The sequence below is a fragment of the Phyllopteryx taeniolatus genome, chromosome 3 (genome assembly GCF_024500385.1).
Source record: "Phyllopteryx taeniolatus isolate TA_2022b chromosome 3, UOR_Ptae_1.2, whole genome shotgun sequence".
Classification (NCBI taxonomy): domain Eukaryota; kingdom Metazoa; phylum Chordata; class Actinopteri; order Syngnathiformes; family Syngnathidae; genus Phyllopteryx; species Phyllopteryx taeniolatus.
In genome coordinates this window covers 8,024,424-8,038,045 of record NC_084504.1, presented here as the reverse complement: position 1 = coordinate 8,038,045, position 13,622 = coordinate 8,024,424, and the positions used below count along the sequence as shown (strand labels likewise).

General features: G+C 42.9%; 1 protein-coding gene across 5 annotated transcripts; it reads right to left on the bottom strand.

Moving 5' to 3' along the window:
- Window position 1: 1 nt before the first annotated feature.
- Window positions 2-12,956, bottom strand: LOC133474786 (gastrula zinc finger protein XlCGF8.2DB-like). Of its 5 annotated transcripts, XM_061766798.1 has the most exons (4): window positions 3,483-3,599; window positions 1,943-3,357; window positions 1,645-1,749; window positions 2-1,198 (listed from the first exon to the last, which is right to left on the bottom strand). In XM_061766798.1, exons 3-4 carry the CDS (start codon window positions 1,703-1,705, stop codon window positions 141-143), a joined length of 1,119 nt encoding a protein of 372 aa, XP_061622782.1. In that variant the 5' UTR covers window positions 1,706-1,749; window positions 1,943-3,357; window positions 3,483-3,599; the 3' UTR covers window positions 2-140. The 5 variants fall into 5 exon arrangements, 4 of the variants coding, with proteins under 4 accessions (XP_061622782.1, XP_061622781.1, XP_061622783.1 ...); XM_061766799.1 differs by lacking the exons at window positions 1,645-1,749; window positions 1,943-3,357; window positions 3,483-3,599 and adding exons at window positions 9,224-9,710; window positions 12,733-12,956 and having other exon boundaries at window positions 948-1,198; XM_061766800.1 differs by lacking the exons at window positions 2-1,198; window positions 1,645-1,749; window positions 1,943-3,357; window positions 3,483-3,599 and adding exons at window positions 4,203-5,421; window positions 9,224-9,710; window positions 12,733-12,956.
- Window positions 12,957-13,622: the final 666 nt, after the last annotated feature.

Genomic DNA, 13,622 nt, shown 5'->3' with positions numbered 1-13,622 from the left:
GTTGACAATTTTTCAATTTATTCTTTGAACAAACGGTCAGTGGCGTGTGGAAGAACCATACAGTCAAAGCAGCCTGGCACCTCCTCAACCCACTCGTTCATAAAAATACTCCCCACCAATGTTTTAGCCCCCGAAAACATTTATTCTCCATTGTGTTTCCTTACGTGTGATTTCAACGTACTCTTATAAGCAAAGCTTTTACCACAAAGTGAGCATGTGAAAGGTTTTTTTACTGCATGTGTCAGCATGTGTGATTTCAAACCATTCTTATAACAAAAGTTTTTACCACAAACTGAGCATGTGAAAAGTTTTTCTCCCGTGTGCGTCTGCATGTGTGAATTTAAAGTCTCCTTGTAGGTAAAGCTTTCATCGCAAACTGAGCAACTGAAGGGCTTTTCCCCCGTGTGTGTTCTCATGTGTCTCGTCACACAGTGCTTATAGGAGAAGCTTTCGCCACAAACGGAGCATGTGAAAGGTTTTTCTCCCGTGTGTGTCGCTGTGTGTGCAACCAAAGAGATCTTGTGAGCAAATTTTTCACCGCAAATAGAGCAAGTGAAAGGTTTTTCACCCGTGTGCGTTCTCATGTGTCGACTCAAATGGTCTTTTATATAATACACTTTGCCGCAAATTGAGCAAGTGAAAGGATTTTCTACCGTATGTGTTACTTTGTGTACAATCAAAGAGACCTTTTCTGCAAATGTTTCACTGCAAACTGAACAACGAAACGTTTTTTCTCTTGTGTGTGTTCTCATGTGTCTGTTCCTATAAGCCTTAGTAAAGCTTTTACCACAAACGGAGCAGGTAAAATGGTCTTCAGGAGTATGACGTCTCATGTCGGTCGTCTCCTTTTCAGAGCATTTCAAGCGTTTGTCGTCACCTTCGCAGTCTGCACCGCTTCCCAAAGGTTCTTCTGTGTCATTACTGTGTGACAGTGGAGCTGAGCGATTGTATGCTGGTAGTCCTCCACTGTGGTTTCCACTTGGACTGTGATTGTAAAGCTGCGACGACACAGGTGCTTCGTCTTCGTCGTCTTCACTCTTCACAACCACGATGTTTAGTGGCAACTCGCTGACATCCACCTCCTCCTCTTCCTCTTTAACGTGGGAGTGCTGCGGACACTTCTGCTCCAGACCGGAGCTCCCTGCCTGCGGTGGCTGAGGGGAAAGTTCCTCTTGGTGACCAATTAGCTGATGGATGTCTGCGGGACATGAGTGACAAAAAAAAGCACAAGTCAAATCTTTTAAAAACGTTACACGGTGTATGCGGTAACAGCGCAAGCTTCAGGTCACTTCCTAATGTGCTGTCGGTCAATTTAAAGTTACAATTACGAAGCCCGTGGCCTGCCCCAACTCGGTCATACCACCAAAGATTGGGACTTGAGTCATTGTGAATTGGACTTGAGTCCACTCGTGTCACCGTTTTGATCACCTGTGACTTGACTTGACAACAACCAAAGACTTGAGACCAGCATTGGGAGTTGAAAACAACTTGTTGTTGATTTTACTGTATATGTTCGAATTAAAGATAAAATATAAAATTTGTTCAATGACTGCATGACGTTTTCAAAGCACTTTTAAAGCATTTTGACTCCTCTTTCAAGACACAGAATATTGTGTTCTGTGACAATATAAGCACCGAACCTACCAATAGTAAGAGTAGACTCTTCTGTCACCAGAAAAAATTGTTTGTTTCTAGCTTTTTTCATTCTTTAGTAATCAGCAGTAGAACAACACCCCAAAACACCAGTTCCTGACCAAAAAGGGGGGGGGGGGAACACAACTTTTTAATGCCAAGCAGAACAGTAACTTTGACGCTAACATTTTGTGACACCACAAACTATAAAACAACAAAAACAAGACTGAGAAACTGCTTTTGATGGCAAAAGAATAATTTATTTACAAATGTACAACTGTGTAACACTTTGTTAGCAATGGTAACTCACCGCATGGCTCGAGTTGAACGTCTGGCTTTTTTACGTGGTGTTCGCCCTTTCACTCCATGAACTGCATCATCTTTTCTCACGATCATGTCACACACTTTCTACTACTTACTCAAGTTATCTACGCTATACTCTGCTCGAATGTGAGGTGCCTAAACTTGTTCGACTTAGTTTTGCTCCATGTTCTGTCTTGTTTTCCTGTGTCCTTCGTTCATGTCGTTACGTTTTGGTCTCCGTCTGACCTCATTAGCCATGCTCCTTGTGTCAACCAATCAGCTCCCTCCAGCCACTTGTCATATCCAGGCGTGCCTCATGATTTCGTCAGTCTGTTTATATTTAGTTGGCTGTTTTTTTTTTTTATTGTCATGTCATGTTGTCCGTGCCATCATCTGTGCTGGTGAGTTCTCCTGTATTTCTTTTACTTTGTATCTTGTTAAGTTAGCCTTTTATTTTCTTGTACACCGCTACGCTTGCATTGAGCGTCCTGGCAGCTCTCCAGCAGGTGACACCGTGGCAGGGAAGGTTGAAAAGCGGAATGTCTCTGTAAGGTTTCTTAAGCGTCTGGATCGTGTTGTGGAACCATTGCAGCTCCATCTTTCCAGCATATAGCGTGTCCTCCTGCTGTGCATTGGTGTCTTTGAGGCAACGGCCCACCGCCTCAGCGCCAGGATCGACTTCTGCACAAACTGCTTCATCTTGAGGATTTGCGGTCTCTTGAGGTCTCTTTACTGGCTCGTAGCACCTCCAACACCATGTGTTGACCTTCAAAGTTCCTGAGCTGTGTCTGTAGGCTTTTCTCACTGCACACCCTCTCCAACCCGGACACAGAGGATGCCCTGCAGCTTTTCCTTTGTATTTGCTGAGCTGTTGTGTAAACTTTCCATCTTCTTTTTGTATATGGTAGGAAAACTGCCATAACGTCATTAACTCCAACAACACTTGAAGCAAAAGCATCACCCTATTCAAATATTCATGAAGTATTTTATCCTCTTTGAGTGTTGCGCCAAGTCTATTTGTCCTGGCTTTGACCTGAGCCCTTTTTGTCCTTTTAAATTTTACTTAAATCACCAAGACATCACACACAACAACCGTGCCCTGAAAACCGTTTGTTTTGGAGTTCAGTTATGGAGAACTTTTCCCCTTCCATTTCAAGCCTGTTATTGAAATCTTGAAGGACCATTGAGGGCAAGCACTCATGTTCAATGATGTGGTGAGGACATAGTCCAGTTTTGAAGAAAAACAGCTGACTTTAAAAACGTACATTCGAGGGCAATGAGGTGCTTCGGAAGCGCAAATCATCCCCTGCTTGTTGCTTTCTGTGCTTTACGGTGTTGATTTCATTTCCCGAGTTGTCAGCTAAGGCCAGATTGTTTCTGAGAGGATCCTGGGTGTGTTTAGAGTGATGTTTACTCGGAGATCTGCTTGGAAAACAATTGTGAATGTTTGACCTGTTCAGTATTTACGATGCACATATTGTGTCCAACCCGAACGCTAATATATATTTTCTTGTCTGGTAATGAATAATATGCATCCGTGAACAGACCTTGCATGTGCAACACGATCGGAGCCAAAAAAATGTCGTCCTGCTGTCGGCGTTGTCGCTCGGTCTCCTCTCTCGCTCGACAAAGTTGTTCCTCGAACGACGCCATCATTCTTTCAAACAGTCAAAATATCCAAATGTCGATGCTTTTACACAAAGTCCAGCTCCCTCTTTGTCTCACGTCGACCCATTAACTGACTTCCGCCTTTTTCTTCTTCAGTGGTACTGTGACGTATGATGAGCCGATGAAACCATGACCCGACGAACCAACGTGCCTACGTAGCGGCCATGTTGGGGAGGTCGACGTTACCGCTAAAGGCGATGCATGGACACTGATAAAATGAAGTCGTAACTTGCCCATTTCTCAACTTATTTTCATGAGGTTTACGTCTTTGTCAACGCCAAAGCGTGTGTTATCAACATATTTACTTGTGAAATGCTATCCCATGATCCCGTGTCGTACTTGTACGGCATTTTGCGCAAGCGTATGCAGCACAATGTGCTGGCATCCTTCTTCTTTCTGTTTTCTTGCTGCCCCCACACAGGAAATGCGCCGACCACTTACCCCCCCCCCCCCCCCACTAGCATAGCGTCGCCGAGGCATGCAGTTCAAAAGGGGCGTGTCGCATCTACCTATGGTCATATCTATGCAAGAAAAAGCAAATTAAACCTTATGAATCCTTTTCCATCCAATTGATCCACCAAAATGTGATGACACGCCTTCCTAACATTTCACACAAGTTTCACCATCTGGATTCAACATTGTAGATATCAACAACGTCTTTCATTTCGTAATGAGGTTTTGAATAGTTAGAATTTATATTCAGAATTACAGATATCTGCAATGCAATTTCGCCGAGGACAAATGTAGTTACTGACATCTCAAATGTTCTTTTTGACCAGGCAAAACAGAACCAGTCCAGGTGTTTAAAAAAGGTTCTTCACACAACTCCCTCTGTTGACCAAAATTTTGATTGTCATTTGTGTGATGGCTTTTTGCAGTCTTGCAGCAGTGTCCGTGTGGAAATATTCACTGAAATTAATTAATTATCGGGTGTAAATTCATGTAATCTGTTTATGATTCATTTGTGGTGAACGATATGGTATGACTATGAAATCCAGTAGGACATGCTACGCCTATGTTAAAACTGTTGAAATGTCATAGATGGGTCATAGAATCATTCATAAGCACACAATCTATCTCATCTACGCATTTCTAATACCCCCCCGGCAACCAAATCAGACATAAAAATAGCTTAAAAATAACATAATTTGATGCAATTTAAAAAAAAAAGTGCATCATAGAACAGTACGGAGTCTCTTAATGCTTTTCTTGGTATTTTTTACCCTTTGCAATCCAAATTTATAAACGAGGAGGCAAATTTTTCAATTTCCTAAATACTGTCTGATCCAAGTAGCAAAAATGTGCTTTATTTTAAAAAGCAATAGAACACAATCTGAAAAGTGAGAAAAGCGCATTTTAAAGACATTTGTACAAGCATTACTTAGTTTATGAGTGGCTGACTAATGGCCACTCATCCTGGATTTACAGTATGCCAACGATCCTCTTTTGTCGACAATCTCTTCACCAAAGTCTCCCGTCTTCCATAACATGAAAGACAAACTTGAATGGCTCCAAGACTTCTTTCTTGTCATCCTCGTTCCCTCAGACAAAAGATTGACATACTGTATGCTTCACAGCCTCCTGGAGCACCTCTTCTGCCATCTGCACAATGTCTGGCAACTCAACTTCAGCAATAAACAAATCTGGGTTTTCCTTAACCCATCCTGCAGTTTTTTGTTTGTTTGCTTTACTGACCAAGTGCGCAATAAATCACAACATTTCCAGACAGAGGGCGGAGGTTGAGGTCTGCAGGTAGGGGCTTGAGACATGAGACATGAGAACTGACACATTCAATGTGGTGGACGCATTGAAGTATCCCTGCCAATGGCCAAAACGTTCATTAGTAAATTTATAGAAAATAGAGCACGCTCTGTCTCTGACTACCGCAATCTCAGGGCACAGTGAGAGCGTCAGACTGAATTTCCGAATGTCCTTGAAGGTGACTGACCTAGGACTTGACTAGGCATTGAGACTTGCTTGAGATCTGCATGTGTGACTTGATCGCATCTGTGTTGACCACACACATTAGAATTTGTGAGCGTAAAAAAATACTGAAGACGTTTTTCATTTTTGTTGGTCATGATGGTTTTTGGAGCAGATCGGTGTGGAAAAATCCCTCTTAAAGGGGCCATATTTTGCCAAACCAACTTTTTCTCATATTTGTAATGTTATATTGCAATGTTTTGCCAATTCCTACAATACTGGATCTATGGTGCCTTAGTAAACGTGAATTAAAATCCTCCACGCATTCCTGAGTTTCAGACGGTTTTCTGCCGCGAGGCCTGAAATCAGGTCATTCGAATTTCTCAAGCTTATTTACGTCACTAGCGAAGATCTCTGCCTTCCCTTTCCACTCCCGCTCTGTCAACATAACAAACACATGTGCTCTCACGTGGGTCTTCTACGTGGAGGCCAATCAGAGGAAAGGGGGAGGTTTTGGCCAAATATGGACAAAATGGATACAAAACTGGGTCAAACAGAAGTAGCTGTCAGAGGGGCCTTTTTTGGGGCACTCGTATGACAAAACCAAGGTGTTTTTCTTACATGAATTTGACAGTTTTATACCAACTCAGTCTATATGAAGGTCTAAACAGCCAAAATATGGGACCTTTACTACACCCCAACTACAAGATAATCTTTTGGAGACATCTGACAGTAGGACCTTTGCTGACTTTGATCACATGTGAGAGAATCTTCCCAAATTTAGCCCAATTGTCAGTAATTGTACACAACTTCAGTGTTGGGCTCATTTGCTCAGTCGTCGGTTTCTGGCTGACACACACACACACCCATACACGCACGGATGCATGCACCAATAATAATAATGCCCCCCCCCCCCCCACACCTCCAATAAACGTCTGTGAAGGCCAGATAGTCTCTGAAAGGTTATCCTGAGCTATTATCCTGTGTTGTGAGGGGTGTTAAAAGTAATTTTCCCTACCCGATCTGCTTGGAAAACAATCGTGAATGTTTAACCTGTTCAGTATTCCAGATATCATTACGAATATCTTTGTTGTCTAACCCAAACATATAAAAACCCCAATTACAATGACATTGGGATGTTGTGTAAAATGTAAAAAAAAAACAAAAAAAAACAGAAGCATCACAGTATGAGAAAGAATTCCACCTACAAGGCTTCAACAATTCGTCTCCTCAGTTCCCAAATGCTTATTAAGTGTTATTAAGGGTCAGAGGACAAAGATGTTAAAAATTCTCTTCAGCCCCTTTACAAACCACATCTGCCATTTCGAAGTGATTATGTAGCAGATATACAGCAGTTAAAAATTATTCAGAATGCGTCTTCCGGTCTTCGGCTCTATCCGGCGCTGTGACGTAACACGAGCCAAACAGCCTCTTCATTCAGCGTTGTGTGCTATTGTTCTATGTTGTTGTTCCTGTTCTTGTACTTGTATATTTGTTGTCGTATGACTTAGCGATTTCACGATGGTTTATTGGGTGGCATTTGGTTGTATAAATGGTTCAGGCAGTGGCAAGAGTTTCTTTGGCTTTCCAAGTGAAAAAGGAATATGTGACCAGTGGACAGGGAAAGTCAATCGACAGGGGAAGAAACGTAGGTCAGCTATGGGTGCATAGCAAGCTTTCCAAACTCTGTGCTGATCACTTTGCACCGGCGTGTTTTGAGAAAGACTAGGTAGAAAGCATTGGATACACAAGTGTAGTTTGGCAGAGGCTGAAACCAGCTGCAGTGCCAACAATTTTTCCTATGGCCATCGGGACCTCAACCGCCAGCAAGAGAACTAAATCTCGCAGCCGCCACAGTGCAGTGGCGAAGCGGCGCAGACAAGAGGTGAGGATTTCCTCCTATATACCTACGACTGTATTATGGTTATTATGCACTGGGCAGTACTTTTTAGTACTGTCGTCTGTACTTTTGCCTATATGACAGACACGACAAAAGACTTTCTGTGCGGCGTGTTATAAAGCTAATCGAGCGAGGGGCACGCAGTATATTGGAATACTGCACACTATGTAAAAGCTTGTGCCGTGTCAATGAAACATACATGAATATATAATACGTACAGCCATACTCTTGGGTGCCAATATTTCTAGCCATGACTGTATAAAAAGACGTGCTTTTTTTCCCCTCAACTGTCTGACCCCATGAGAAATGCTTTTTATATTTTATTCACGACTCGATGTTTCTATCGACTGTACGTCATAATCCTCCTCCTCCTCCTCATATTTCAACACGTTGTTCGCCATTGCGTACAGAGTGTAGCGCGCTGTGTTTGTCAATTGCAACGTCACTTCCGGTAGCCCTTGCGGTGGATAGAGTAACCACACCCCGGCGTCTCGAACTTCGCGTATGTTTGGGGAGTGCTCAATACACGAAATAAAAACCTAATTTTTAGCTAAACTATAGTTGACAACTTTCTGGAAATGATGTGCATGTATTACATAACATATAAACAATGCAAATATGAATTTTAACTGACCCCATAACATCTTTGTCCTCTGACCTTTAAAAGAAAAGGTGATGTAACACAGTGGTAAACATGCCCCTGTCCCAGCGTTTTTGGAAACTGTTGCAGGCATCCAATACAAAATGAGTGAACATTTGCAAAAAATGTAGATCTGTTTGAACATGAAATATACTGTCTTTGTAGTGTACTCAAGTGAATGTAGGTTGAAAAGGATTCGCAAATCACTGTATTTTTTTCCATTTCCGTTTTACAAAATGTCTCTTTGTAAAAGAGGTTCTTCAGCTTTTTTTGTCTTGAAATAACAATACCGCATCTCCCCCACAGTCCAACCTGAACCCGTGAAGACACCTTGCATGTCCAACACGATCTGTACCAAGAAAAACGGCATTGCTCGGCGCCTGTATTCAAGCTTTGAAATGACTTTTTTGAGGATTGAAATGTTTCAGCACAAGAAAACATTCTCCATTATGTTTCAGCAGGTGTACATTGAAACGGTGCTTATAAGAGAATCTTTTGCCGCAAATGGAGCAAAGGTTTTTCTCCCGTGTGTGTCGCTGTGTGTGCAAGCAAAGAGGCCTTCTGAGCATAGATATTACTACAGACTGAGCAACTAAAGGGTTTTTCTCCTGTGTTTTTTTTCCATGTGTGACTTCAAACAATTCTTTTAAGAAAGGTTTTTAGAACTGACTGAGCATGTGAAGGGTTTCTCTCCTGTATGTGTTCTCATGTGTGCACTAAAAGTATGCCCATAGCTAAAACTTTGCATGCACACTGAGCAACTATAGCGTTTTTCTCCCGTGTGTTTCTGCATGTGTACTTTCAAAGTGTTCTCATAAGAAAAGCTTTCGCCACAAACTAAGCATTTGAAAGGGTTTTCTCCCGTGTGTGTTCTCAAGTGTGCATTAAAAGTCTGCCTATAAGTGAAACCTTCTCTGTAAACTGAGCAACTAAAAGGCTTTTCTCCGGTGTGTGTTCTCATGTGTCTGTTCATATCGGACTTACCAGAAAAGCTTTTATTGCAAACTGAGCAAGTGAAAGGTTTTTCCCCTGTGTGTATTCTCATGTGTGCGGTCATACCTTCCTTTTGAGTAAATCTGTTAGCGCAAACTGTGCCACCAAAAGGTTTCTCTCCCGTGTGTGTCATGTGTCTAAGCATCTCTGAGTTTTTGACAAACCTTTTACCGCAAACTGAGCAGGTCAGATCTTCTTCGTGTGCGTGACATCTCTTGTGTGTTTGGGTTGTTTTCTTGTTAATCGTCTCTTTTTTCAAGTGTTTGTCATCACCTTCACAGTCTGTATCGCTCGCATTTGTGTCGTCACTGTGTGACAGTGGAGCGATGAGCTTGTCTGGTGGTGGCCCTCCACAGTGGTCTCCACTTGAAATGTGATGATGAAGTTGTGACTGCTCGGGTGGGTCTTGGTCTTCTCCTTCTTCACTCTTCGCAGATACACCAGTCAGTGTAAACGTGCTGAAGTCCTCCTCCTCCTCTTCCTCTTTGACATGGAGGGGCTGTGGATGCTCCTCTTCCTTTTTAATGTAACGTGGTGGTTGTGGATCCTCCTCATTAATACAGAGGTGCTGTGGATCCTCCTCCTCCTCTTTAAAGTGGGGGAGCTGTGGATGCTCCAAACTGGAGCTGCCCCCAATCAGCAACTGGATTTCTGCAGGAAACAAGTAACACAAAAAACCTTGCGCTCACACAAGTCAATTCTTTACACTATACTACATCAAAGTATGCATATTTTGCAGGTGGTAGTGCGCCACAGTTGATGGAAAATAAAGTGGGTCTGGAGCTATGGGATGGACAAACTATTCTTAGTTGGCACTTTGACAAGTATGAGTGGGGGCAAAAAAGAGCCTTACATGGTGTTGCGGTGGCAATTTGTTGAAAAAAACTACTACTACATTACTAAACTACAATTATTACTATTACAACTATAACTATACTAGCTTCTTCTTTTCCTTTCGGCTTGTCCCGTTAGGGGTTGTCACAGCGTGTCATCCTTTTCCATGTAAGCCTATCTCCTGCATCCTCCTCTCGAACACCAACTGCCATCATGTCTTCCCTCACAACATCCATCAACCTTCTCTTTGGTCTTCCTCTACCTCTCTTGCCAGGCAGCTCCATCCTCATCATCCTTCTACCAATATACTCACTATTTCTCCTCTGGACGTGTCCAAACCATCGAAGTCTGCTCTCTCTAACTTTGTCTCCAAAACATCGAACCTTGGCTGTGCCTCTGATGAGCTCATTTCTAATTTTATCCAACTTGGTCACTCCAAGAGCGAACCTCAACATCTTCATTTCCGCCACCTCCAGCTCTGCTTCCTGTTGTCTCTTCAGTGCCACTGTCTCTAATCCGTACATCATGGCTGGCCTCACCACTGTTTTATAAACTTTGCCCTTCATCCTAGCAGAGACTCTTCTGTCACATAACACACCTGACACCTTCCTCCACCCGTTCCAACCTGCTTGGACCCGTTTCTTCACTTCCTGACCACACTCACCATTGCTCTGGACGGTTGACCCCAAGTATTTAAAGTCCTCCACCCTTGCTATCTCTTCTCCCTGTAGCCTCACTCTTCCCCCACCACCCCTCTCATCCATGCACATATATTCTGTCTTACTTCGGCTAATCTTCATTCCTCTGCTTTCCAGTGCATGCCTCCATCTTTCTAACTGTTCCTCCACCTGCTCCTGCTTTCGCTGCAGATCACAATGTCATCTGCAAACATCACGGATCACGGGGTTTCCAGTCTAACCTCATCTGTCAGCCTATCCATCACCACCGCAAACAGGAAGGAGCTCAGGGCTGATCCCTGCTGCAGTTCCACCTCCACTTGAAACTCCTCTGTCACACCTACAGCACACCTCACCGCTGTTCTGCTGCCCTCGTACATGTCCTGTATTATTCTAACATACTTCTCTGCCACTCCAGACTTCCACATGCAGTACCACGGTTCCTCTCTGGGTACTCTGTCATAGACTTTCTCTAGATCTACAAAGACACAATGTAGCTCCTTCTGACCTTCTCTGTACTTTTCCATCAACATCCTCAAGGCAAATAATGCATCTGTGGTACTCTTTCTAGGCATGAAACCATACTGTTGCTCGCAAATACTCACTTCTGTCCTGAGTCTAGCCTCCACTACTCTTTCCCATAACTTCATTGTGTGGCTCATCAACTTTATTCCTCTATAGTTGCCACAGCTCTGCACATCACCTTTGTTCTTAAAAATGGGCACCAGTACACTTTTCCTCCATTCCTCAGGCATCTTCTCACGCACTAGAATTCTATTGAACAAGCTGGTCAAAAACTCCACAGCCACCTCTCCTAGATGCTTCCATACCTCCACAGGAATGTCATCAGGACCAACTGCCTTTCCATTTTTCGTCCTCTTTAATGCCTTTCTAACTTCCCCCTTACTAATCATTGCCACTTCCTGGTCCACAACACTGGCCTCTTCTACTCCTCCTTCGCTCTCATTTTCCTAATTCATCAACTCCTCAAAGTATTCTTTCCATCTATCTAGCACACTACTGCCACCAGTCAACACATTTCCATCTCTATACTTAATCACCGTAACCTGCTGCACATCTGCCCATCTCTATCCCTCTGTCTGGCCAACCTGTATTGATCTTTTTCTGTCTTTAGTGTCCAAGCTGGCATACATGTCATCATATGCCTCTTGTTTGGCCTTTGCCACCTCTACCTTTGCCCTATGTCGCATCTCAATGTATTCCTTTCGCCTCTCTTCGGTCCTCTCAGTGTCCCACTTCTTCTTAGCTAACCTTTTTACTTGTATGATTTCCTCTACTGTGAGGTTCCACCACCAAGTCTCCTTCTCTCCTTTCCTGCCAGAAGATACACCAAGTACTCTCCTGTTTGTCTCTCTGATCACCTTGGCTGTAGTGGTCCAGTCTTCTGGAAGCTCCTCCTGTCCACCGTTAGCCTGTCTCACCTCTTCCCGAAAAGCTGCACAACACTCGTACTGTCTCAGCTTCCACCACATGGTTCTCTGCTTTGCCTTTGTATTCCTAGTCTTCCTCCCCACCACCAGAGTCATTTTACACACCACCATCCTATGCTGTCTAGCCACACTCTCCCCTACCACTACCTTACAGTCGGTAAACTCCTTCAGATTACATCGTCTGCACAAGATGTAATCCACCTGCGTGCTTCTACCGCCGCTCTTGTAGGTCACCCTAAGTGTTCACTACATCCATTTCCAGCCTTTTTGCAAAGTCTACCACCATCTGTCCCTCCAAGTTCCTTTCCTGGATGCCATACTTACCCATTACTTCTTCATCACCCGTTTCCTTCACCAACATGTCCATTACAATCTGAACCAATACATCCATAACGATACTAAAACGACTACAAATAGAACTACTTCCACTTCTAATACAAAAAAACAACAAATACTATAATGTCTGCCATACTAAGTAAACATCAACTACTACTACAATAACTACTACTAACACAACAACTACTACAATAATTACGACTACAAATACTACTGATGTCACTACTACTGCTACTACTTCTATCTACTACAAAAGCAGTACTACAAGCACTGTATCATTTGTGGGGGTCCCTTAAGTGTTTTAACAACGGTTATGACAACAAAAATCTTCTAATCCTTAGATCTAGAAATTAAAAAGTGAACAAGTGAACATACCTTGGATGTACAACACAATCGGAGTCTTGACAACGGCGTGCACTTGTTGTGGCTCGCTCTGTTCTCGACTAAGTTCCACGTCATACGACGCCATCGCCATTTTTTTGTTTGCTTTTTTTTACCCCGGTCCAAATAGTTTTTGTCGCTTTCTTATTAAAGTCGTTAGGTAGTTTTGTTTCCTATTTGCAACTTCAATTCTGCACTTGTTTGTCATCGTCCACTTCCGCCTGTTTCTTCTTTGATGGTGGTTTTACGACAGCTACGTATCCTTAACGTCAGATTTCAGCCAATACGTTAACGTCGCCGCCATATTGGATGTGGCATGTTTCTTTAAAAACAACTCTACAACAGACAGCAACGCGCACACACGCCTGTGCTGAAATACATGACTGACAGGCTTCAAAGTTGTGCTTTCCTGTCACTGGCTGACAAAATCTAGGAAGTTGCTTGACAAACAAGATTTTTATTATTTTGAGCACGGTGATTATTCCACAACAGGACAGAAAAGGTTAAGAGTCACATGCTGTCATGGAGTGATGGATGATGCTCTATATAAGACCATCATGAAATTAATGATCAACCCAGTGAGTAATGGACGCAGCAAACAAAGCAAGGACTATATGCACTTTCAAAACTTTCCTTTAATGTAGCTGTTCTGTAGATACACTGTAGATAGATATACGTTATTCATCCCTCAATTCTTTGTTCTGTGCTATGTCCTCTCAACAGCATTGAAAGTGATCGCAATTATCCTTCAAAATTTAGATAAAGGGTTTGAAATGGAAAAAAAAAAATCCCCAGAACTGTCAGCAATTAGAAAGCAAGCGGTTCTGTGTGCGCTTACATTTGCTGTGATGTGCTTTGGTGATAAAAAAGGACAGCAGGGGCTC